The sequence below is a fragment of the Theobroma umbraticum genome, unplaced genomic scaffold (assembly GCF_002168275.2).
Source record: "Theobroma umbraticum cultivar Fairchild unplaced genomic scaffold, ASM216827v3 scaffold_147.0, whole genome shotgun sequence".
Classification (NCBI taxonomy): domain Eukaryota; kingdom Viridiplantae; phylum Streptophyta; class Magnoliopsida; order Malvales; family Malvaceae; genus Theobroma; species Theobroma umbraticum.
This window is the reverse complement of record NW_018397259.1, coordinates 5,282,504-5,308,605: the sequence shown is the minus strand read 5'-3', so window position 1 is coordinate 5,308,605 and position 26,102 is coordinate 5,282,504. Positions and strand designations below refer to the sequence as shown.

Sequence of the window (26,102 nt, the reverse complement as noted above, 5' to 3'; positions counted from 1 at the left end):
CTCCCTAAACAACAAGATATAAGGACAAAAAGAAGAAAGAAACAAACCCCCTTTTAGGCTACAATGCAGTGCTTACTTAAAATATATAGTAGCATTAGGATTTGCCTTCCTTCAAAATAAGAAGGGTTTAAAGAGGATAAAAAGAGTATCCTCTCTTTCAATAGTCTAGCTAGCCCAGAAAGAAAGAGTGGCTAAACAATAAATTGTTGGGCACAAGTTGGATGAGATAGACACTTTCAAAGAAAGCAAACAATGAAAATGTCAAATACTCCACTTGGCTAGGAGTGGGAGTAGGACCCTTGACAAGAGTCAGGGTTGCCTAACCAAAAGTTTCATGGTTGTCAGCCTTTGAGGTGAACTGGAAAAGGGGCCCTCTAATAACGCAATATATGATGGTATTGTATCTCAATCCATGTTGTACTCACAAATTACCCTAGTATTCATATGAATATGCTATTTCTATTTTTATTATTGGCTTGGGGTGTACTATTTATGAAGTTGAGTTGAAGCAAACCCTAATCTATTCTTCAGTGTGGGTCCTAAGTCCTAACAACAACAAAAGAAACCAGTTCTTAGTACCCAATGCATTTATTTTGTGGAGCCAAGGAACCCATCATCTCTCCCTCTTTCGAAAGGCAATGGACCCCCTTAAATTTAATCACTTTCTTATTCATCACTTCCTTATACTAGAAAAGAAGAAATGACAGAAGTGATAAGATTTTAAATATTAAGCATATATGGATATTTGCTTGATATTAACTAGATCCACCACATATCCACCAATAAAGCTTTCCACAATGTGAAGGCAAAGGTCTCGAGGCCACTTGATCCCTAAAGTTTTAATTAAATTCTCAGTTTGTTAAAGATTTCTTTGAAGAGGAGAGCCTGATTAGTATTTGAAAACTGAACTCATACATCCAGATCTTAAATATTGAAAATTTTATACAATTTTATTAATTGGAAATAATGATAGTAAGGTATGATAGCATTTCAATACTCTAAAAGACCAACGAACCAAATAATTGAATTGAGAACCAACCGGCCTTTGTTATTATCTTTCTATACAAGCATCAATATCATCAGAGTAAATATCTAGAGCTCTTTGTTTTGAAATTTTTAAAGCACATGGATGTTATCACACAAAATGTCCTACATCATTTAGTTCAAGTGGATTAGTCTTCCATTAAAGTGGTTTTAACTTAAATTTTGATGGTTCATCCAACTGTAGGTTTGTTTACTCAGGAAGTGTTGCTAGTGTGAGAGTCATAATAATGATTCATGTTGGTGCAGCTGTGTTATTGACTTTCTGCATAGATGGGTAGAAGATATGGCTTAAGACAAACAAAGGATTGGGTTTATCAACATATATCTAAGCTCCATAAGTTGCTCATCAACAACTGCACAACTTGCTATGTCAAGTACAATTGCTACAATGATATTCTCTCCCTTTGAAAGAAAAACGAAAAGAGAAGTAATCACTGCTTCAAAAATGTTGCCACCCTTCATAAACTCCTTCAATTAAATTTGAAAAATGGGAGTTAAAACAACAAAATATACAAATGGATCTTTATTTCATTCTCTGGTGCTTCACACCAGATCCTATTTGAGGAAGCAAAAATCATACACATGTTCAGAGTGTTTTCTGTTGTCAAAGAGGTTACAACTGCAACTTGGGACAAAAACAGCCACAAAGACACAGATTTGGCTCTCAGAATGATAATTCTTCGGGTATTTCTTGAAACTTACCTGACAAAAAGGTATTATATTTCCCTTGAAGATCTCCACCTGAAAATATTGCTTGCAGGTAAGTAAAACTGGACCCAACAATTGCAAAGGTTGCAAATAAAGAGGATCACATAGCTTACCTTTAAGTTCAAATGGTGCAACCTTTGCTGATCCAACCAACTTCAAAAGATCTTTGCCTGCAAAATCAACAGGAAAAATAAAAAAGATATCATAAATAAACAAATCCTTAAAGCAGGAGTTATCCAGCTCCAGCTTAAAAAAAAAAAATCCTCCTGACCTTTTGGTTACGGCAAATGGAACAGCAATTAACTGAAGATTTCAGGCTATGCAGAGTACCAAAATATTAAACTTTTGTTTATATTAAGGCTCAATGCTGAAAATAATTTTCTGAGGTTTTAGAAGAATGTTCAAAATGCTGCCAGCATAATTACATAGTTGAAAACCCAGCCTTTTGAGAGGTGATTCAGAATAGCAACATGGGAAGACAGATCCTAAAACAATAAAAATTAGTTTGAGAAATCCTTAGTTGCTTTGTATCCTTTCTGAAAATTCATGAGGATGAAGCAATAGATTCTATTTGTTTCTTCATTTCCTTTCACTGTGATAAGAATTAAGAAGAGAAGTCAACCTCGCTAACCCCAAGAAGACAATTATGCCATTCAGCAGTTTTAGTGTTTGAAAATGCAGAGGTTTAACTTAAATTTGAACCTTAAGATCATTTAACAAGGAATAATCCATCTTTTTATTAACAATAACCCTGGGCATGATTCAGTGCATTCTTCCTCAACAATAAATTATTACAAAAAATGTCCATGTAGCTATTGAGAAACATTTTCATGATTTTTCCTTACCTGTAACACTCTTTCCTCCTTCACCGATATTAACAAGGAAAGTTGGTATTTGGTGCTCTTTTAACTACAGAAACAATTTAGATAGCTCATCAACAAGCAGTTAATGATGGCAATGGTTAATTTAACATATAATATATTCTTAGAATTAAAAAAAGGAATTACAAAAGCTAGTAAATTTTCATTTTTAACCTTGGAGAGAAAAGCCTTTGCAAGATCTAATGCATCAATACAGGAAGGACCCTTAGCATAAGCAGGCACAAACTCCCCATTTTGATAGCCAGCCAAAAACTGATAAGCCGCTTGGCCTGGAGAGAGCTTTGCTACCAAAGGGATGCTCCCAGAACTGCAGGGCAGAGAAAATTTCACTGCTTTTAACAGCAAGGTCAATGTGTACAGGAAAACTATGTTATATTACACCAATGTGTGTACAATTTTTCTAATTCTTCAGGATTTACAAATAATATAGGAGCCAAATCGAACTATATTTTCATTAATTTCTCCAACGGCAGGGCAGGCAATGAGTGAACCACAGAGAAAATTACAAACACTCAACCAGTTCAAACCATACTGATATACCACTAGCAGTAAAATGAAAAGAATAGGGAGAAGGAATCTCAGATTTACATATATAAACAACATGGAAAAAAGTAGGTGAGGTCTCTGCCCTTTAAGCACCTTCAGGTGTTGGGGTCTGAGTTATGTTTCAAGAAACATGAAGGATTCTTCGAACATTTAGAAATTTCAATGCAACTACAAATATTTTTCTATTTTGGTTCGGGTGAACTAGTTAATATATATCTGCTTGAAAGCATAACCATCTTGAGAATTTTGCCAGGAAGATGTCTGCACCAAGAGTCACATGCTGAAATTCACTCAATGCCATAATTATAGGCAACAGTGCTCAATAATATTTCTTTTCCTTTATCTTAAAGACAACTTAAACTTCTCTTACAAAACTTGTTAACTCCCTACTCAACTTGGAGAACTAGCATTCTGTGGTTTCACGTGTTCTAAGAGAAGTAGATCAAGTGAGATGACGTGAGATGACTGGCCTACTAAGTTAAATGAACTCTTGTCTCAATAATTAATCTTCAAATTTAGAAAGATCACTCTTGCTTGCATGCCATACTTCATGAATTATGCAAAGGAAAGAAAGACATTGATACCAGGGAATGTCTGATTGCATTGCATATTATTGTCAAAAGGAACTGAACAATCTTGATTCATTCTTTTACCTATCAGATGTTGCAAGGATAACAGCAGATGGAATTTTGTATAGATCATCGCCACTGGATTTTTTGGTTTGAAACAAAGGTGCAACACCTTGAGGGGAAAGGACAACACCTGCATCTGCAGACACCAACAAATCTGCACAATTCTGAATGGCATTCTCAGGGGCAAACAAAAGAATCACAGAATCACCAGATGCTAGGAGCCTGAAATTTCCAACCTAAAGATGTGAGTTACATACTCCACATTCATAATAACAATGACAAAGCAGCAGTTGAAGATAAAAGACTCTTACCTTGCCGATAATGGAAGGCCTCCACGTGCAGATATAACTGGCCCAGATAAGGCAGATAATGCTTCTTTAGTTCCATTTATATCAGCAAATGCTTTACCACATAAAATAAGTGAAGAACGCTCAACATCAGCAGCTATAAATCCATTACTTCCTTGAGCTCCAAGCCCAACAGCATCCCCCACAGCCACACTGGATAAATGAAAGTTAAAAGCTGAAATATTATGATTTATTAGATCTTATACTTTCTTTAGGACTGATAAACACTATCAGTCCTGCTAGAGTTCTTAGAAACAGGGTGATGAACCTGAAGGCTGCAAACAGAAACCAAGTAATGGTACAATTTCCACCATGAGGCTGAGGCACAGCCTAATTGGTAACAACACTTCAACACATTCAGATAATGGGAACTTTATAATATATTTTGGGTCCTAGACCCTTTTTTTTTTTTTGAAAGGGGGGTAGCCAGGGTTGTTTTGTGATCTTTTTTTTATGTGGTAACTACTAAAAGAAAGCATTTAAATTTCAAACCTTATTGATGTAGCAGCATAAACTGTTAACGGACAAGAATCATGGGAAACCGCTCGAGCAGGAGTCTCCGAAAGAACATTAGAAAGTGTCAATACAGCAGACGGACTGTCACTAATCAAACGAACTTTAGCATCAAATTTTGGTGATGAACCTATAGCCCCATCATGGACAAAAATGTCTGAGACAGATGACATATGAGTTGTGACCTGATCAAATCAAGAATAGAGCAACAAAAATTATAGATGGATTAAACAAAGCGGATGCAGTCTGCAATGGAATAGAAATTCAAAAAGCAACTTTAAATAGAAAGTATTGTGCAAACAAGAATATGTGTGATCTTAGCACATTTCTAATTCTCTACATTTCAAGAACATCAAACATAGTCCTTTTCTGGTTTCTCCTTAAAAAGTACTTAATGCTCCTTTGTTTTTTTTTTCCATAAAAAGTACGCTACTAGTGTTAATTTTTATTTATGAATTTTGTCAAATTTCCAGCAAGCACCTCTCAGATACTAAGCTTCAACCTAGCCTAATAATGAATTTGATATTTCTCATCAGTATCATAATTGATCATGCCTGGCATCGTAAACAAAACGTGGAGCATTCTGTAGAAGCATGCCATCATCATAAATTACTAATGACTATCAAGGAACCAAGTCTATTCTCTAACCGTGCACATACATAGGTGTGTGAGAGATGCATGTGAGTGAGTTGGATAGTGACTACACACAATAAAGTTTTCATTCTTATCTCTAAGACTAAAGACACAATAAGAACAGAAATATTAAAGCCACGAAACAAGACCTACCTGCTTCAAAAGTTTACTATATTGTGCTTTTGAAATTGTTGAAGCTCCCCCTAGAATTCCTCTAGCATGAACTGGAAATCCTGACAAGGATTCTGATAAAAGAAACAAGAAAGAAGAAAATCATAAACACCTAACAATAAAAAGGAACAAAATGCCATTTCAGCCAACATAACGAAAGTTTTACCTGAAATGGTTGCACCTTTCTGTTGCAACTCAGAAGACTTCAAGTTTTGGAAAGCTTTATCCTTCACAATCACACCTTTTCCAGCCAGAGCCCAATTAAGTCCATAAGAAAATCCAGGGCTTTCTCTATATTAAAAGAAGCAAAGAGCAGATAGATAAGTGTACAGGTCCATTAAGTACAAAGCACAGAGTATGTCACATAGTATCACATATATCATGCAATTAGCATTTTTATGTTTCTTACCATGAAAATAAGACATGAATCAGATTCAAACATACACATCAAAGTCTAAAATGTCTATCTATCAGAAGCTAAAACAATGAAATTCCATAGAACTTAATCAATGGCTGAACTGATACCATTTAAAGAATTCAGTCTTTCATGTTTCACTTGACATATAACTAGTTAGGAAAGATATATGTTGCTTTCCTGATTTAACAGGCAAAAAACAGGAGGCAACATTCGGACACCAGAGACATACCAAAAGAAGTGTCAATAAATTGCAGTATACTTGATCATTAGCGACACCCATCTAATATAGAAGCTTTGAGAGGGGAAGCAAGGAACCAAATTGACTCACTGAAGTAAGAATATCATGTCAGCTAGTTAAAATCATTTCAGCTTATCTATCTGTTTTTTTCAACCAAAATTTTACCTTGGAAATACAACTTTTTCACCTTCCTCCTCAACCAAGGGGGATGAAACTGCATTCTGCAAAATCCAAAACCAAATAATACTATTAGGTGACAAATAGTTGTGATTAAGCATGAAAAAAATACAGAAAATGCATAGGCACATAAGTAAATGAACGTTGAGAGTCAAAAAATGTGTAAGACAAAATCAAACTTGAAACATGGATACATTGTCTGTTACAGAATGTGATTTTTGTGGATTTAACAGAACAATCATGTTGAAGATCAAATAATGCATGCAAAGACATATCTGACTTTAACACTCTTCGAAGGAAAAATCAGAGAAATTGTACCAAGAACACATTAATAAGATAATTAAGAAAAATGCCCTTAATCCTAGAGATGAAAAGAAAAAGGATAACAGAAAGCACAATGGTCCGTTTGTTGATACGATTATGGTTGATTCAAAGTGTCAAGTTTATTGTTATAAACATATACTGAACAAATGAGATGTCCAAACTGTTTCTATTCTAAATGGGGGGAAGGAGCAGAGGTAATAAGCTTTAAACCTAGAAAGAGCAACAAAGAAAGAAAAAAGCAAGGACATTTTACTCCTACTACACAAATTATATTCACAAGAAAATGTCGACATCTTCGACGATTTTGTTAATTCTAATTTCATATTTAAAATTTAAGGTTAGCATATCTTCTGGTACATCTGAAAGCTCAGTGAGTTTGGACTACACAATGGGAGTCAGCCCTCCTCTCCAAAAATCGAAATTGAGAGCTTCATGTAGGAAGTTTAAAGTTCTAACAATTTTGGTAAAAATGTTAGCATTATTACCACTAAATTTTAAGCAAATGTAGGAACACCCTTTTGACATTTGCAAAGTCAGGTAAACCACTTTATTAAAAAAGCTGAGTAAATCCCTATATTAAAAAGAGCTTAAAGATTCCCAGAAACCCTAATTCATATCAATGAAATGAGAGTGAAATTCAGCTCATTTCAGCTCCAGTTGAATACAAATGCCAAATACTCAGGTCCAACTAGAGAATTTAAACAAACAACAATCAAGATTAAGCTAAAAGGCCCAAATGCTCAAACGATCAAAAGATAGAAACTTTCATGTCAACGGAGATCGACCCACATCAACAAAAAAAGAAAAAAACAAGAAAAGCTAAAAAAATTGAAAACAAAAGAGACTTACGCGTCGAGATGAGAGTAAGAAAGGGAGAGTGGATCTGGAGGTAGAGGAACGAGACAAAGACGATGAAGTTGTTTCAATGAATCGTTTCAGAATAAGGTTCCTCATTTTTCTTTTCCTAGCTGAAAAATGACAAAAACCACTACGAGAAAATGGAGTCCAAAGGGACGGACTTTGAGAGAAAGAGAAACCCACAACCAGTGTTTTCTTTTGTTTTTGTTAACGTTGAGCAGTGAGGTGAGTTGCTGAGTTAAGTCCCAGAGAGTGAGTGAACCGAAAAGAGGGATGGGCTTTTGAATTTGGGCCTTGGATTTTGAAAGAATTGTGTCATTTTGAATCTGGACCTTGGATTCGCAGTCCATTTATATCATGCTGACCAGTTACTTTGTAAGCTTTTTGTTTTATTGTTCAGTGTTTAATTATTAATATTTAAGAAATGACGAAGAGTTGAAAATTATAAAATTTTATTAGCTTACCATTATTTCATTCTTTTCTTTTTAAGTTTCGAATAATTTAAGCATAATCCCTAACATTTATACTATGCTCTGCTTTTAGTACCTCAAACAGTTAAGGCTAAATGCGATAAAAGTAACAATGTAAAGTCCCTGGAGGTTTATCTTTTACATGGAAAATCTAATAAACAAGAGAAAAATGAAAGTTCAATTCGTGATTGGAATGCTAATATCATAAAAAATTTTCTCAAAAAATAAAATATGAAGAGATGCTAAAATTGCTAATATCACATGGTTTTAGAGGATCGTATCAGCAACCATTTTATTCTCATTTGGAGCTCAGTATCACATTGTACTCTAAATATCTTTGGTTTGTAAAGATTTTTCAAAAATCTCAATAGAATTAAAAATATCAATAAATACTTTATAATCAGGTATTTTCTAGTACCCAATCTAATTAAATAAGATTAAAATACGTCATAATCAAGTAAAAGAATCTTATAATCTGAATAAATCACTATTATATTTAAAAAGTAACGAGTATTTTACTCATTGACATCTCAGCATCTACAATCTAATAGTTGTTAAACCCTGCTCAGTTAAACCAAAAACACAATTAGCTATGTAAACTTTACATATTGTAGCAAACATGGACACCACGGCAAGGAAGTTTGCATCCTGCAAATATCATACACTACTCTCGGACAGAAATCAACTTTACAAAAGAGCAAGTATTATACAGCTAGTAACAATGAAGCAGAAATGTTTTCCAAAAACCTGCAATTACAAGAGAAAACACAGCTTCATTTTAACCAAACAATGCATTGCAATCTCCCGTCCTATCTTACTTTGAGATAAATATTCCACTCCAACAAATCCTCAATAGAGATGGATATTTCAGCATCGACTTTCATCCACTAACCCTGCAATGGTGCCCCAGCATTCTCCACTGCTCCAAACTGCTTAAAACAACATGCATAGGCATATGAATATGTTAAGTGTTGTCAGAATTTCATATACTTAACGTCTGGTGTTTTACCTTTAGAGGGTGCCTCTATCCAAGGACCGTTCATTATGTTCAGAATGCTACAAGCCTCGCTATATTCCAGATTTGGTAGCAACTTCGGTGTAAGTAGGAAACACCTGCCACAATATAGGAACAAAACTTCAAGCCACATAAATAGTCCAGAAGCAACCTAGATGGAACACACACCTTGCTTCTATCAAACTGTTAGAATATTAAATAGTTCATATATTTGGAATTAGAAGCAACTAGTACATATTCCTTCAAACCAGTCAACATATGACAATCTACTTGCCATAGGAAAAGTTTACCGTGGTACCAAAAAGAAAAAGAGTAGGACAATTGGTGTATCAGCAGTATCTACTAAGCCTTGGACTAGGAAGAGTAAGAAGCTGGACTTTACAAATATGCACCTATTTTTTATCAGCCCCAACTCAACCAAGCATTAATCCAAACTACTTGGTCCACTACATTAATACTTCATTTTTCAGCTGAGTTTAAGGCCAACTTTCTGAAAAGTTTTTAAATAGGAGTATCAAGTTTATGCTTGCAATATCATCTGTTTTGAACATCTGATTCCCAGCCTATTCTGTCTCTCTTCATTTTTGTTACCTATAATGATCAACCTCAATGTATAAACTTAGCACAAGTCAATGAGTACATGGATAGTGGTAAAGCCTTTTCTATGACAACTGCATTAGTAACATAAGCTTTACAACACTTAATCAAATCATGGTCAGAAAACTAGGGGAGTTACAAATAAAACAGAAAAAGAAATAACATTTCCTGCTAATGTTAGTTCTTACTGTGGTGTGTTAGGTTGGCTGGCAGCTCTTACTAATTGCTGAAACATCTTCCTTTCATTTATGGGGTCCATTCCTGGGAGAAGGAAAGAAAGAAAGAAAGCAGAAAAATCAACCATGATGATTTTCATGCGGTACATATCTGTAACAGGCAGTCTAGAAGTTGACTGGGGCTTACCTTGGTTAATCTCATCAACCACCCTAAAGGGGCAATTAGTAAGATCTTGAAGAGAAACAAGATAAAGAATAGTTGAAACAGACCGCTCCTACAAAGGGGAAATTCAAAATTGCAGTGAGAAAATGCTTTTCCAAATCACATTCATGAATAAAAGAATTTGAATTTAAATACCCCTCCAGACTGATGGTGAGCACTGAGTACTTGAAGTTGACCTGTTTGTCTGATTGGATAATAATAAACCAAGAAAGAGCAATAAAATTACAAAAACATAAATCACATCTGCAATTCTACTGTAGAAAACAACATGGTCTTGGAATCATCATCATATATTATAAAACTCAAAGTAGTGACTGATACCATGGAAATATAACTTACACTGCAGCTAGACCCATAAACAAAACAGAAGAATTATTCTCTCACTATCAATTGTCAAGTGACAAATTATTACAAACAGGGAAATATACAGAATCAATCTCAAAAAATAGGTATTTGACAAAGTTATACTCTCTAAAGGGCTCAGTTTAACTCCAATTTTTTATGGATTGAGCAAGGGTAAAGCTGGAGTCATTCAGTTTTCATTTATTCCGGTCCAACTGGCAAAAAAGTGATCAAAAGTACAGAATGGTGGAGTCACAATCACAACTAACGAAGTCCTTTTTATGATATATTTCTAATAGAACTACATCACACTAGAGTCGTAGTTATTTGCTTGCCAATGAGAAACTTAGATCTGGAATTCTCGAGTCAGCAGCATCTCTATCAGTCAAGAAATCACCCCAGAATTTAAGCCATAGTGACCTTGATGAGAACTGTGTATTGGTGAATGGATTCCCAGGCAGAAAAAAACACACAAGGTCTAACATTTACTAAATCTTCAAGTTGCATTAGGGCCTTTATGTTCAAAATATTAACCTTGAAGACAATTATTCATTGAGCTATTTTAAAACCAGACATCATAAGTCATGAGCACATGAATCGCAAATGCCAACACCCTTTAATGTAATGTCAGTTTATGGATTACATAGATCTGCCAATACTGCAAATATCACCCTTTAAAAAATTAGCTGTTATGTTCAATAAATTTTGTTCAAATTGTAAATGATCCCATATAGCAGACATATCCCTGGTATCACTCAAAAACTAAAACATCAAAACCTCATATTTATTTTTAATAGTGTAAAAACCTGATCGCAAACCATAAGAAACCCACCTGAACTTGACTTTTATAAGTATTCCAAACTGATCAAAATCGGTGTCATGCTCGTCTGAAAGAAAACATTAAATCAGAACAGGCAGCCACAGCTCAGGACATAATGAACTCTCTAAAAGATAATAATATATGATACCCAATGAAACTTCTCCCGCAACGGCCATCTCTTGGAAGTTGCGACTGAAAGTTTCATTAATCTGATTAACAAGATTTCTCAATGTTGGAAGCCAATTTCCCTGCATGTAAGTGACAAGATCTAATTGAGGTATTGAAACAAATTTGAGATAACCATCAGAAAAAAAGAAATAAAATGGTATAACCACCAAATTGTCTGAGAATCAACAGAGGAATTAGTAGTAAAAAAAAAAACACCACCAAGCCTGTCCCGACAAGGTTGGGTGTAAGCCTTCAAAAGCTTCATTAGATGGCTAACCAAAGTCAATAATCAATTCATGGGAAACAATATTAACTTGAAGAGACAGACAGCTTTAAAAGAGACAAATTCATGAGCAAATGATAACAAGATATATTTGGAGAAGGAAAAGATTAAGGCTCTTCTTGCTACTTGTTTTCACTTCTTCAAGAGTTGCAAAAAACCAACAGCAAATGATAACCAAAACCATATTTGATTAAACATGAGTAAATAATTTAAATATAACGTACATACAAAGACAATAGTTCTATATAAAGTAAAGTCATACTTCTTTTAGAAGTAAAAACATGCATTTTAATATTTACAAAACTTCATTTATTTATTTATCTTTTTTTTTTGTGACTCTGAATTTATTCATCCAAAGAACCAGTATAACCTGGTAAAGTAGTTTTAAATTGTTAAAAATTCAAATTTACTAGTATCTATTTTTGTTTTGAACACATCTTTAAGCAAAAAAGTGGCAAATAAACAACCAAACAAAAGCAAGTAACAGTGACCATGCACTAGGACTACACAGGATATTGAGAGGAGACAACCTAGCATAAGATGAAAACCCAGTTTCTTTATTTGCAATAAAGAAAAAACAAAGAACTTCTTGAATTATCTTGACCATTTGATCAGACTGTTAACAATTTAAAGTTGAGAATTCATTGAAGAAAATTCTGAAATCTGAATGAAAACAAAAGGAACAGGAGCGAGAGGAGACAGCTGGAAATAGGAGGTGAGACATGTTATAGAAAGCCAACTGTGAAGTCGCCTTTAGACACACATTCCAAATAATGGATGTCTCTGTTTCAGGCCTCACATGGTCATAATCAATCATTACCACTAACTAGGAAGCAGTAACAAAACCTACTTTCATAATGCAGCAAGTCCTATTTACAACAAGAAGCAAGAAGATTATCCCACCTTCAGGGCATCTATATCGGCTAAGCACTTTTGTAGTTCCTTATTATCTGCTCCCAGTTTCGCAGAAATGGTTTCAATCTGTGATATTAATGCACTATGGATGAGACTTCAGTAGCATACCAAGAAAAAAAAATGGAAGACATCAGAAAAACACCTGATGCTGACGATCTTCATATTCCTGCAGTATATTCTGGTTTAGGAAGACAATAGAATTGGCTTGTGAAATATTGTCTTGTATAGCAGCCTCCAATTCCTCAATTGTAGTTGGCATCTTCAGGTAAACATGGAAGAATTAAATAAAATAAAAAAATCTAAAGAATAAAAAAGCACAAAGAATTCATGTTGAACTGATGATACAAGCTAGTGTTCCAAAAGAGGTTTTGAAATTAACATCTCACACGCATTAAAATTACATGAAACACAAAAGAAGAGTCTTCATCATTTTTAATTCCTATTTATAAAATAAAGCCAGAAAACTGTAAAATACAAATTAGCCAAGGCCTTAAAATATGCAACTCATCATCTAACCTAATGACAGAATAACAAAAGCAGTTTTGTTGATTGCATATGAGTCTCAATCCATGATTAATCAAGCTTGATACACAAAAAGTTAGCTAAGGTCCAATTTTACATGCACATATAGTTCATTTGTTAATCAATATTCTCCTGGGACTGAGCCAAACTTGTTTCTTAATTGTCCTGCATAACTGCTTTTATGCAGATTTACTCCATTCATGCCTGGAATCACAATTGTGAATTTGTGATGAATTTAACTCTCTAAACTGAGTGAACTTTTAGTCATCTAAATTTCCAAGCCAGAAAAATAGTTTCTCACAATAAATTCACAGGGAATAATTAATTTTCTGGGTTCTACATCAACTTGAAACAAAAACAAACCTCAAGAAATAACTTTGCAAGTTCTGGAGTAATGATGGCAATTGTTTCAGCATGCCTCTTGGCAGCAGACAGTTGTTGATGACAATCCTCTACATCTTTTTTACCTTATCAAAAGGAAAATTGGAAAAAGTCAGTACTTAAAAAATAATATTTGCCATGATAAAAACTCCCAGGAGATTCTCGAACATATTACTCCAGAATATCCTTGTAAAGAAAATAAGTAAATCATTGGTTTTAGATTGTCAGTCAACACAAATCATTAGAGCCAAAAGTACATGCACGTCGGGACCATCTAAGCTATAAAGTATATAGGATATTAAATTATAAAAAATATTCCTTATACACAAGAAATGAAACCGTATATACTAAAATCCATTCAACAAGAACAATAACAAACTAAGCCTTTCCCCACTACATGGGGATATACAATAATCCCATCAATGGAAAAAACTAAATCCACCCAAAGAACTTACTTTTTGAAACATTTACATTAGCATTAGTCACGCAAAGGAATGCACTAATGTAAACTTTTTCAAACTTTTATTTTTTAAAAAAGATTACTTCTACAAAGTAAGAAGCAATAGAGTTCTGAATAGTAAATCTGCATATAAGCATGCCACCAATGAAATCTGAAAATTTCTAGCAACAGATGAACCTGGAACTATTTTTAGTAAAATGCAATAAGACAGTTCTGTACACTAAATGCATAAGGCAACAAGTTTCTATCAAGAGATGAATCTCTAATTACATTTAAAGATTCTAGATTATACAAAAATAAGTAAATAACTCACAATACTCTAAGTGCAGTGAAGCCTGGTGAGCAAACTTCTCATGCTGCTTGAGATTGACTTCCAAGTCTCTAATCTATAACATTGCATGCAAAGCCAACAAAAACTAGGGATTGATGAATCAGAAATACCATAACATTCAATCAATAAAGGTAACTTATACTTGCAGTCCTTGATTTTTTCAAAGCTTCATTGCCATCCATGACAAAACAAAAAGAAAGTTCAAATATTGTCTGCGAGTTTTATAAAAATGCCAAATGTCAAACAGACATTAGAGACTTGACAAAAATTGCCACATCAAGTCCACATGCCACATGTCACAAGTGCGATAGGCAGAAATCCAGATTGCCCCTTTTACGAAAAACAGAGATAGAGAACAAAGTTGAGGGTAAGCACTGAATCTAGCCATCTAGTAACCACCTTAGCATTGGACAACTGAATCCAGCACTAAGAGGAAGAAACAGAGAAAGAAACACAAATAGAAATTGCTAAGAGAGAAAAGGAAGAAACAACATGGGGGAGGGGAAGCACCAAACCAGGCCATCTTCCCGTCTACCATCAGCCAGGTAGAGGCACTGCTGAGACAGATAGATTTGGAAAGAAACAATGGAGAGGGAGAGAGAGACACTGCATGCCGGGTTTGGGGGGGGGGGGGGGGTGGTGTGGTGAGGTGAAGAAACAAGGATGAGAGAAAATAAAAGGGAAAAAAGAAGAAAAACAAGAGAGCTGGAGAGCTTCCAGCCATGCTGGCAACACCACCTGCTAATGGTGGCTGGGGCAATGGCAGAGGCTGGGAGATTAGGCAGAGAGAGAGAGTGGTGACTGAGAGAGGACAGAGTAATTTTGAAAAAGAAAATAAAAGAAAGAAATAGAAAAAGAGTTATAAGATAAAATGCACATGCCACATGGCCAACACATGGTGGATTCTGTCTAGTTTGTAATGATGACTGGTGGAGATATGATTTTGACACATTTAAATAAAGGACACATGACAATTTTGTCACAGATAAAAATAAACTTTGTAAAAAGTGTCGCAGACAACAAGTGTAATTTACCCAATCAATAGAAAAGAAAGTTACTCATGTAAATTTCACCAAAGATACCTTTGCATCATATTCAATGGAGACCATATGTTTTTCAGCAAAACTCCATTTGCAGGAAACAGCTTCCACAAGTAAATCCTGTTAAAACAAAATGGTGAAAGAACTAAGAATTTAGGAACCAAGTAACTGACTCAATGCACATATATTACATCACAACAAATGCCAATTTGTAATTTGTTTCTGACACAGTTTCCAATTATTGTCTGCACAACAAAACAATGACATGGAAAGATCAACACAAAACATGAGCTTGAAAGGCATCTTCACCTTAATTTTAATTGCATGTTTAAACCGCTGAACATTAGATCTCGTAGCTTGATCAATAAGCTTAGCCACGGCCGTTTCCAGGTCAACAATTTCCTCCAAGGATGCTAATTTTTTTTGCCTTTGTTCTATAGTCACATTTGTATAGACATTCATTGTATATAAATGATGAGAAGGAATAAGAAACTCTCTATGGCAACTGATGAAAATACAGAACTAACCAACACAGCTTTCCATTTCCCGCCGTTTTTGCTTCTCCCTTTTCCCAATATTGATCATCTCCTCCTGCAGAAAGTATGAATTAGATGCATGTGGAAAAATGAGTTCCACAAGACAACCATACTTTTAATACTCAATTTTATTCCAAGTTGGGCATACAAAATCACAACATAAAGCAATTCAAAATACATATTCATGTGTCAGCAACTCAGCATATAACATTCTGATAAAATAAAAAAGCAATGAAAAGAAACTCTTATTCTTTTAGTATACACGCTGTTTATGAAGTTTGGCTGCTTCATCTTCCAACAGCCTTTGCTGAATCTGCAATGATTTTATGCCTTCCTCCATATCAGCTACAGAGTTTTCAAGCTCATTCTTTCGGGACCTCAGTTTTTCAATTTCCCCGGTATCCAAACCTTAAAAAGAGAGATATAAATAAATAAGAAGACTCAGCAGCTCAGAAAATTCAAGTTCATAGATTTAAGGTCAATCTAGAGAAAGGTTAGAAAGGAAATACCACACAGTAGAAGATGTGAATCACGAACAGATTCTACAGTTCCTGATAGGTGATTATCATATCTAGAAACAGACCACCGATAGTGGTTTTGAGGAGTCCAGAAATCTAAAATTCCCAATTTAGCAACATCATCAGCTTTCCGATCAGTTTTATCTGACCCAATATACTGATGGAAGCAAGTAAAAGCAAGAAAACAGTATTAGAAATTACATCTTTAAAAATTCAGTTGAAAAATATATGTTGACCGAGGAAGTTTAAGGCATACTGAATGCTCCAGACCAAACTGCGATGTCAAAACGTCCTTTACAGCAGTGGGAGCATCGAAAACTTGGTCAAGCCGGGAATAGATGCCAAGTTCATGCATCTGCCCAATTAACAGAAAACACAAAACAAACATTAACTTGCTAAGATCTGCTTGGATGAAATATTGAATTGGGCAATCAGTGACAGGTACCTGCTTAGAAATTTCAAAGGGTGATTTCCGACCAGATTCATCTCTTACATAATTTAAAATGGGAACATCAAATGACTGTAGGTTTTTTACTAGAAAATCCCTATCACCAGAATCTTGAGTAATGAAAGACTGCAAAGCAAAAAAAAGGAAACGTAATAAACAGAAGATTGTTGTTTCCTATGAAACAGTAAAATTTACATCACATGTTGAAAGTCTTGTATAGATAAGTAATGCAGCACTTTATTGAAAAAAATGAAAATAAAAATACAAGATGAATACAGAAACCAGATAAATGATATCCTCACTGCATAACCTGCAACGAAAAGAAGGAAAGCAAGAGCAAAAGAGAGAGGGAGTTCTAAAGATAATAATTATGAAAATTGGAGATAGTAGAATATTTCAGAACCAAAGATCACTTTTTTCATTTTTGAGCAAGTAGCTCTTATTAAGTTTATAACACAATCTGCAGGATTCCATATCTTAAGGAGTCTAGTGTTGGAATAATCTAGAAGGCATCACGCAAGTCAAAAATCAACCAAATGATACAAAGAAAAAAATCTGATTCTAAAATTGATAGTTCTTTTAATTATATATCACATAGCGATTTGCGAGCAGTATGCGGATGAAACAGCTCCTAGTCTTCAATCACAATATGAGAAGCATAGACTACCATGCCAACTAACAATAGATATGAGAAATGAGAACGTTGTCAAAAGGTGTGATAGTTGAAAGCCTTCCACTAGATCTAGTCTACCAGACTTTGCATGAGAATGCACCCATGCAACCCCTGCCACAATCTTGAATTCTTAAAAAGACATCAATTTATTTCTAGCAAATGACTTAGCAGTTAGCCTAAAGAAAAATTCTGCTCAAATACCACCCTCACTATTTTTCATGCTGAAAATGACATAAAGCTCTCCTTTCCGCAATCCTACTAAACCCAATTACTGGAAGTAACAGTTAATCACTCTGTGCCAATACATATATTGCTAGGCCTAAAAGTGAATGTCTATTGAACAGTTAATAAACAAGCTCAATTAGAGCTCGTTTAGATTCATCTATGAAGCTTAATAAACGAGTTTGAAAAATATTTTTAGCTCAAATAATAAACAAACAGAATTTGGACATCAGTAAGCTCAACTTGTTTATGTTCATGAACATGCTCATAAACCATTTATGAACAAGCTCAATGATAGTTTGTTATATTCGTAACAAGTTGACCTTTTAAAGATTAACACACTTTAATACAATTCAAATTGTGATTTAATCTTTATATTACAGAAAAATAGTTATAACATGATTATAAATCATTAATTATCTTTTGAATAATTGCAGAATAAATTTGTTGTGTGCTTAAAAAAAGGAGACATTATAAGTTTTAAGACATGCAAAAAGAGAAGAAAATTTCTCTCCCCTGTTAATCCCACATTGCCAGCTGAAACGAGTAAAAGGGGGAGGCTGCCTCTAATGAGCCCCTCCCTCGCACATTCTTTGAACCTTTGATGGGGTCCTGCACGTATTTAACATCAAGACCCATTTTGGCCCATGATTCTGGCTTACCGTTGGCAAGCTACAGTTGGACTTTTCATCCATTGTACTTTGAGTTTCAAGCCTTAAGTTCGTTGGGGTTTAGCCATTGCTCTGGCTTAAGCCAAGAGCTCAGTAAGGGATCATGTTCGGCTTAGAGCTCACTTGACAAAGCCAAGCCATGTTCAAAAATACTTCTTCAGCTGTTGAGCTCAATTATAGTTCTAGCTCAATAAATTTAGCTGAGTTGAGCCTAAACAAGGCAAAACTTGGATTTGCACAGTTCATTTACAGCCCTACACACTGCATTTTGGCCATCAGGGAAAGCTTTAGAAGAAAGCATCAATGTGCAACCCTTGCATTCATGTCAATATGGTATTTTTTTTGGCCCATGAGTGAGCACTGCACTCTATTTACTAAGCTCCTTTGCTCAAATTGGTCAAAACTTTAATGCAGAAGATCTTGACTACTATGCATCATTGCCTACCAGATTTTCTCTCCAGTCATTTTCTAGCCAATTTCCTTGCATAACTAAGGACTCCGGACAGTGAAATGGGCAACAGGCATAAACCTCATACAGGACAAAGTAAATATATGTTGAATGCAATAGAAGCAACAGAGACTCTTAGCATCTGGTTGACATAAATAAACTCACAATGAACAAAAATGAGAAGCACTCCAATTTTGAAACCTCTACTTGTTATTGTTAAATATGAGAAATATAATAATAATAATAAAAAACAATAACTTTAGAGCGTACTTTCCAGATGTAGTGAGCAACATGACCTTCCAAGAAATTAGCATGAACCTGATCTGCAACATTCACCTAAGCTTGCATTTATATAGTCAGCAAAAAATGCAGTTATTATTAGCAATAAATACAATAATCTGAACCATGAAACATGTACCTCAAGCAATACAGGGCCATAAACCTCCTTGTTCAGTTCATGGCGATGCAGTTGAACCCATTCATAAGCATCAAATATCTTTTCTGCACCAGAATTCCGTAAAGCACGTAAAAGTTTGGTGTTTGTATTCTCCATATCTCTCAAACTGCAAAAAGGGAAAATATCAAAGAAATCAACAAAAGAAGTTCAAAAATTTTAAAAAGCGTATGAGCAGAACTTTAACTGCTTAAAAACTACCTATCCATACAGTTTCTCAGGGCTGTTTTCATTTGGCCTAGAGATTTTTCCTTCTCCTTCTTCTGCTGCATCTTTTGACGAGCAGAAGAAGTTAGCTCCACAATTTGACTACTTAATTTGTCCTGGTGAGAAGAATTTTGCTCAAAATCAGAAGGCCAGTTGTTAAAATTGCCAAAAATATACAGCAGAAGGAACATCAGTAAAATATTTAGACAAAAGTGAAACATTACGTTAAATTATCCTACCGAATTCTTGTAAGCCATTACATCGGGCATATCTTCTAATTATAATCTCAGCTGTATAAAAGAGTAACACTCCCTATGTCCCAAAAGAGAATTAGTTCATATTTCCAATTTGGGTGAAATATTTCCCTATTTACCAAAAGTAGATAATCATTTATTCTTTTTTTTACTCTTGCACCGATTCACTCTGTTATAAATCATCACAAAAAGACAAAACATAACCAATCATTGAGAGCAAAAGGCTACACCCATGCCAAAACCAACTACACCACTCAAATTTTGTGCATTGTAAACGGAGATTAATATTTTGGGACAGAGGTTGTTATAGTTTATCATAAACTTTCAAAAACATATAAGTCTGTTATGTATAAGTCATGGTTTACAACCAGTTTACGCAATACCAAGCTACCTCAGGCTCAGGGATTGCAAAGAAATAATAACAAAAAATGCCAATTAATATGACTCACAATTTCCTCCTTAGGAGGCTCATACGCAGGCAGGTTCTGAAGTTCCTGTTCAGCAGCAGCAAGTTTCCTTTCAGCCTCTAATATTCTTTGTTTGCGAGAGTCTTCTTCTCTCCTCAAATCTTCCACTTCCTTGTACTTACCTCGCACTTGCACTGCCTAAAGTGTGTAATGACTCATTAGATCAATATACATGATACAACCATTCATGCAACTACATAAAAAAAACTGCAAAAAAGATATAAAACGTTCAACACACCGCCTCATTTTCTTTCTGCAGAAGATCAATACGTTTCTTAACATTTTCATTCATGAGATTGCTAATGTGTTTACATTTATGATCAAGCTTCGCTTTCTCCTGCTTTTGTTTTCTGCAACCATCAATTTACTGATTAAAATTTCCACCATGATTACAGGAATATAGCAATAAACAAGGTGCTCAGAGGAGTAAAAAGTCAAAGTCAATAGTTATGGGCATGTAGCAGACAAATGAAATCTTCAGGATCAAGATTCAGATTATTTAGCTATGAATTTTCATAAAGAATGTACTATTAACAAAACAAAACCATGGTCATTTAGTTATGTTAGTGGTCACTATTCTTCATAAAAACATTGGAATGACTTTCTAACAGACAAAAAATATTTGAAACAGAAACTGATGCAAATTAAGGCCTGAAATGCAGCCTAAATGTACAATGTCTACACGCGTGAAGTGAACAGCAATCCACAATAAAAGTTGTAAGTATTTCTTATCAAGCAATATCTGTTGCATGGGAGGAGAAATGAATATTTAAGTTATTAATACAATCATAAGAACCAAGTCATCATACTCAATGGGTGCCTTAAATTCATTCAGTATCTTGGCAGCTTCATCCAACTTCTTCTCTGCATCCTTTTCCCTTTCCTGGGCTTTAAGGTATTCAGCCTTCTTCATATCATACTTCAGCCAAGGCAATTTCTTTTTCATGTAATTAACCTAAAATTTACAACAAAAAGGCATCAGTATGACATGGAGCACTTACGTTATAATAAATAAGACAAGAGGCAAACCTTTTCCAGAAGTTCATCTCTTTGGCGGACACGCTCAACATCTTTTTCTTGCTCAGCATTAAGGGCTATCAGCTGTTTCAAACTTTCTCCCATTTTTTCTACAGCCTAAAATAAATTGGGTGAAGTTCAAAGGCATTGCTTCATAAAATCAATGACACCAGGAAAATGACAGTTTGAACTCACTTTTTGATATCTTTTCAGTTCACAGCTTTTTTCAACAAGAGCACAATGTTGCACTGGGAGTTGAGGATCACCAACTGCTTTTTCAGTCTCCTCGAGGAGCTGAATGGGAGTTAACTTGGCAAACTCACAGACCCTGTCTTGCGGTAAGAACTATGCCAGAACAACAACCACCCCCCCCCCCCAAAAAAAAAAAAAAAGAGCAACATAAAGAGATTGAACACTTAAGCAGATACTGTAACAAGGAAAAAGAGAAAAAAACACAGATACTTGCAGAACATAAATAAAAAATTACAACCCATCCAAGACAGTACGAAAATTTCAAATCTAACAAACAGTGAAGGAAATACAAGTTTGGAACCAAGTGTAAATCTCAAACTAGTTAGAAGCACGAATTGCTCTTCTATATTGCTAAAATTTGAATAAAAACCTTGTTTTGCATCCATCAAATATCCATCACCCTTTCCATATATGATATGGTAGGACAAATTATGGGAGGGCAAAAAGGGCTAGAGAAAGAGAGAGGCAAAAGAGATAATTTAAATCACACCCACACTGCATTCACTAAAAAGTATGATAATAAATCAAAAAAGTCAGAATGGACAAAGAAGTATATTTTAATGACTATGAATTTTTGTTTAAGACCGAGGCTGACTATTTCATATATAATTCAAATGTTATAGAGAGGCTGCTGTTCATAAAAACCTGATGGTTAAGAAATACCTAAAGTGCAATGGTGAACTCCTCTAAGTTGGATATTAAGTCCATCGTTTCAAGCCACTTCATGCCAAAAAGGCTGAAAGTTAGGACCATATTAGGAGACTCTTTTGAAGACTATGCAGAGAGAACCGGCATTAGATAATAATCCATTCCATCAAAAACAAATAAAAGTAAAAATGGATAATAATCTATATGCCTTTATAGGTCTTTTACTTTGGCTCCAGGTTCAACAATTTATTCTTTTTCACTTACAGAGCAACCTCATGCTAAAAAGCAATAGTGCAATATCCATATGATCATACTCTCCTCCTGTATGGATATCAAAACCCTACACTTCATTGACAAACATCACAAAAGACAGATTTTAAGATTGTCCTTTTTGCCCAATGAAATTATACAAACTACTAAGACTAGCTAGTTCAGAAAAAACAAGCTCTATAGGAAATAAGCTCAAAATCACTGAATTATGTCATACAGAGACATCAGATATGCGAAGTAAGTCATGTATGTGAGCCAAGAAAGATAATGCATGTAATCTCCAAGTTGGAAGTTCTAAAACTCACTTGCGTCAAATTGTTGACTTGGATGTTGAATTTTCGAATTACTTCCAGTATCTCTCTTTTGGGCACAGATTTGCCTGTAAGTGAAAAGATGTTACAATTTTTCCATTTTTTCTAACAAGCAGAATGCTAAATCAAACCTTTAATACCCAATTGGTAGCTTCTTTCATAAATAGAGAGAGAGATTCCCAAGCAACTAATTTAAAAGAAACTGGGACCATACACAAACAAAAAAACTTGACAAAAAATATGTATACAAGATGACAGAAAAGCCCTTAAGAAAAACATACTGAACACCTTGAATACAAGGTAGCCTAAATACTATCCATGGAATTTAACTAAAAAAATCATGTCAGTCACCAGCCAACCCACTAATAGTGGAGAGAAAATTTTGTGCTATGAAAGATCCTTATTTACAAGAAACAAGAGGAAAAATCACAGATATATTGAGTCCTTACAAATTTATGCACAAGTAGCTCCTAGAGTTGACTTTAAAGCTCTATGATTTCAATCAAATCTAACCATGAAAAATAAAAATATTCCATGATCGACCAAAAGTATTCTGATGGAGAGTGATTGCAATATCAAGAATTAAACATCTAACCATTGTACAACCAGTCCGACTTGTTGCGTGTATCTATTTTACGGACAATGGTGATTTGCTCCTCCTTAGTGTACCCCCTCAATGAAATTTTAATATACCCAGACTCTTCCCCACGCTTCACATATGCTCCAATATTTGTGGCCCTCCCAAGCAACTGCACAAATCAAACACCACAGTCTTTTACAGTCTATAAAATATGAGCTATAACAATCAATGAAACATTACCAACCTGAGGTTCACCGCCAAGACAAAGTGCGATGGCACATACAAGAGAGCTCTTACCGGAACCATTTGGCCCTATGACAAGATTTAATCGTGACCCTGGTTTGCATACCAAGTGATTAAAGGTCATGAAATTATGAAGCTCAATCTCAGTGATATTTCCAGGCAGATAGTCATCTTCGCCCCTGAAAGAAAAAAGAAAAGAGAAAGTCAAAAATCCATTCAGCCTATTACATGGTTGCACGAAATGTATGCGGAACGTATAAATGAAACAAAAATCCTAAAGATTCTCGCAATTTCCCTTCTTTTCCTACCCTCATTTTCCCACGAAACAAACAGAGAAAAAAACAAAAAGTGAAAAATCAAAAACGTTTTGTATCTCCTCTTATCAACAACAAACCAAAATTCAGAATTCAAGTCCCGAGTTTTCTCTTATTTCGGATCCTTGTTTTTCCCACATTTTCCCTCGCTTTCTCGGCAACCAATCCTGACACTGAAAATCACCCAAAAGAAAAGATAAAGGAAAATTTTAACCAAAAAAAAACCCTAATTTTCGACCACCATGAAGAATACAGCAACTAAACGACTAAAAGCATAAAAGCAGAGTGTCCGGACCTAGAAATTTTGAGGCGTTTAACGCGAGGTTCCTCCATAGGAAGAACAAGGAACAGCGAACTAATCGATCAGTTGCAGATTATATCGGTGATTTTGGGCATGGGGAAATTTAGGAGAAGTCGAAATCAATTTGAAACCCTAGCTGATGATTCGATCACACCATGGAATTACAGAACCCTAATTTCGCAGAGAGAGTGAGAGAAGCTGAAAATGGCGGGAAACTATTGAGCCGAGCCGACCGTAGCTTTTTATGGGCCATGTGCTTTTTATTTTTATCTTCGAGCAAATATATCAAGCGTTGAAGAGTTAATAGTTTTCTGTTTGTTTTCAATATTTTCTTTTAAATTTCTCAAAATTATGTGTCTTTTTAATATCTAAAATTTTATTACATTAAAATCATAAAATTTCCATTTCATAAAAAAATAAAATTCTAATACTAAATACATTAAAAATTAAATTTTATTCATACAAAAAAGGTAACATAAATTTTGAGATGGAAAAAATAATTTTATTAAAAAAAATTTTCACATGGTGAATGGAAATTATAGCTGAATCCTTTGATTAATTAGAATAATATTGTTAAAAAATGACACTAATTAAATTATTATTTAAATAAATTAGAAAATGACACATTCATCCCCGTGGATGGAAGGAAAAAAAATTTTATTGTGTGATTAAAAATATAAAAATAAAAATTCATTGAGTTCTCAATTATATATAAAACTAAATAAGAGAGACCAAGTAGAAGATAAACAGTGCAAGTAGAATTGTACCATATGATAAATAGTATGCCCTGGCTTTAAATTGTCTAAGGTCTAAACACAAAGATTATGGCTTCCAACGTTTCCATTCACTTGCAGCAATTGTCCAACAAGATTGCCGTTCCAACCAACGATAATGGAGTTTCCGATCAGCCAACGATAATGGAGTTTCAGGAAGCTGACCCTTCAGAGAAAAAGCCACCACAATCAGATAACAAAAGACCTAGGATTGTTATAAAGATTCGTATCAAGACTAGTAATATGGCCACGGATGATCCTGCTACTCACTCCCATGCAAACGCAACGACGAATCATCGATCGGACAAAGGAAGTGATCAACCCTCCACGACTTCCAAAGCATCTTCTTCTTTGAATGTGTTGATGATCGAAAGTAAACCGACTCAGACAACGACTACCGATCAGCCTGAGAATCTTGTCAGAGATCAGTCGAGGAAAATAGTGGGAGCTCCGGCAAAGAAGAAGGAAAGGAAGCCACCTTTCTCTGTTACGCTGTCCAGAAAAGAGATTGAAGAGGACCTTTTTGGTATCTCAAACTTGAGAAACAAGAAGCTGAAGAGAAACGCTAAGAAAAGATCCAGGGATGTTCAGCGACAACTTGATCGTTTGTTTCCAGGTTTGATGTAAGGTTGCGATATCCAGGGTTCGTGATAGCCATGGCCAACATGGAATCAGGAAAGTACAGGGTAGGAACTCGTAGTTTTAGTGGGATTTAATTCCCATGTTTATATTTTCTGTAAATTGTCCCAAAGTATCGTATTGTTTGTCCTTGAATTTTTTTAATTGTTAATTTTTTTTGTTTTGAGAGAAAGAAATTCAAAAATAAAAAATTATATATTAATCAATAAATCAAACGTTTTAAGTGTTCTTGAATTTTTGTTTGATTTTTTTTATTATTATTCTTTTTCTGTTTGAGTTTTTTTTATTGTTTTTTGTCAACTTTTGGATTTTCCCTTTAATATTAATTGATATTTTTCTGGATGGGGTTATCAAAACTCCTAATTGTCTGTTAACACTTCTTACTAATAACTTATAATTGTATTTTTTACCCTCATTTAAATATTTTTTTATGCAAATCAAATGTTAATTAATTATGTTACTATTTATATATGCACACTCTAATTAATCTGAATTGCTCTCACCTTTTATTTATTCACACTTTTAACTCTCCATAACTTCCTATTGATTCTTTGTTGCTTTCTCCTATGTTCCCAAAGCATGAACTTCAATGAAATCTCTTGCCCATAGCTTGGAATTGGTGT

General features: G+C 34.6%; 2 protein-coding genes across 3 annotated transcripts; both read right to left on the bottom strand.

Moving 5' to 3' along the window:
* Positions 1–1,482: 1,482 nt before the first annotated feature.
* Positions 1,483–7,702, bottom strand: LOC110415113 (uncharacterized). Its single transcript, XM_021426615.1, has 11 exons — positions 7,482–7,702; positions 6,297–6,352; positions 5,642–5,766; positions 5,458–5,549; positions 4,651–4,856; positions 4,123–4,311; positions 3,833–4,033; positions 2,787–2,940; positions 2,598–2,661; positions 1,866–1,922; positions 1,483–1,785 (listed from the first exon to the last, which is right to left on the bottom strand). Exons 1-11 carry the CDS (start codon positions 7,584–7,586, stop codon positions 1,709–1,711), a joined length of 1,326 nt encoding a protein of 441 aa, XP_021282290.1. The 5' UTR covers positions 7,587–7,702; the 3' UTR covers positions 1,483–1,708.
* Positions 7,703–8,529: 827 nt separating this feature from the next.
* SMC5 (structural maintenance of chromosomes 5) lies at positions 8,530–24,306 on the bottom strand. Of its 2 annotated transcripts, XM_021426311.1 has the most exons (31): positions 24,062–24,306; positions 23,847–23,939; positions 23,454–23,631; positions 23,225–23,378; positions 22,624–22,697; positions 21,344–21,493; positions 21,161–21,265; positions 20,941–21,086; positions 20,370–20,481; positions 20,114–20,269; positions 19,405–19,526; positions 19,168–19,312; positions 19,020–19,085; positions 16,733–16,861; positions 16,544–16,642; positions 16,279–16,444; positions 16,032–16,177; positions 15,761–15,824; positions 15,543–15,667; positions 15,276–15,353; positions 14,176–14,248; positions 13,385–13,488; positions 12,642–12,758; positions 12,488–12,565; positions 11,282–11,381; positions 11,146–11,200; positions 10,107–10,155; positions 9,936–10,023; positions 9,761–9,833; positions 8,970–9,073; positions 8,530–8,889 (listed from the first exon to the last, which is right to left on the bottom strand). In XM_021426311.1, the coding sequence occupies exons 3-31, from the start codon at positions 23,574–23,576 to the stop codon at positions 8,828–8,830; spliced, it is 3,063 nt and encodes a 1,020-aa protein (XP_021281986.1). In that variant the 5' UTR covers positions 23,577–23,631; positions 23,847–23,939; positions 24,062–24,306; the 3' UTR covers positions 8,530–8,827. The 2 variants fall into 2 exon arrangements, with proteins under 2 accessions (XP_021281986.1, XP_021281985.1); XM_021426310.1 differs by lacking the exon at positions 23,847–23,939.
* Between the last annotated feature and the right edge of the window lie 1,796 nt (positions 24,307–26,102).

Excerpts from the sequence above, each read along its gene's own strand:
- LOC110415113 (XM_021426615.1), bottom strand. The coding sequence starts at position 7,586 with ATGAGGAACCTTATTCTGAAACGATTCATTGAAACAACTTCATCGTCT. Across the intron at positions 4,857-5,457 it reads ATAGTAAACTTTTGAAGCAG|GTCACAACTCATATGTCATC; the intron begins GTAGGTCTTGTT and ends TGATTTGATCAG. Across the intron at positions 4,034-4,122 it reads GGCCTTCCATTATCGGCAAG|GCTCCTAGCATCTGGTGATT; the intron begins GTAAGAGTCTTT and ends TGGAAATTTCAG.
- SMC5 (XM_021426310.1), bottom strand. The coding sequence starts at position 24,099 with ATGGAGGAACCTCGCGTTAAACGCCTCAAAATTTCTAG. Across the intron at positions 12,566-12,641 it reads ATGAAGATCGTCAGCATCAG|ATTGAAACCATTTCTGCGAA; the intron begins GTGTTTTTCTGA and ends TTAATATCACAG. Across the intron at positions 9,074-9,760 it reads AGCCAACCTAACACACCACA|GTGTTTCCTACTTACACCGA; the intron begins GTAAGAACTAAC and ends ATATTGTGGCAG.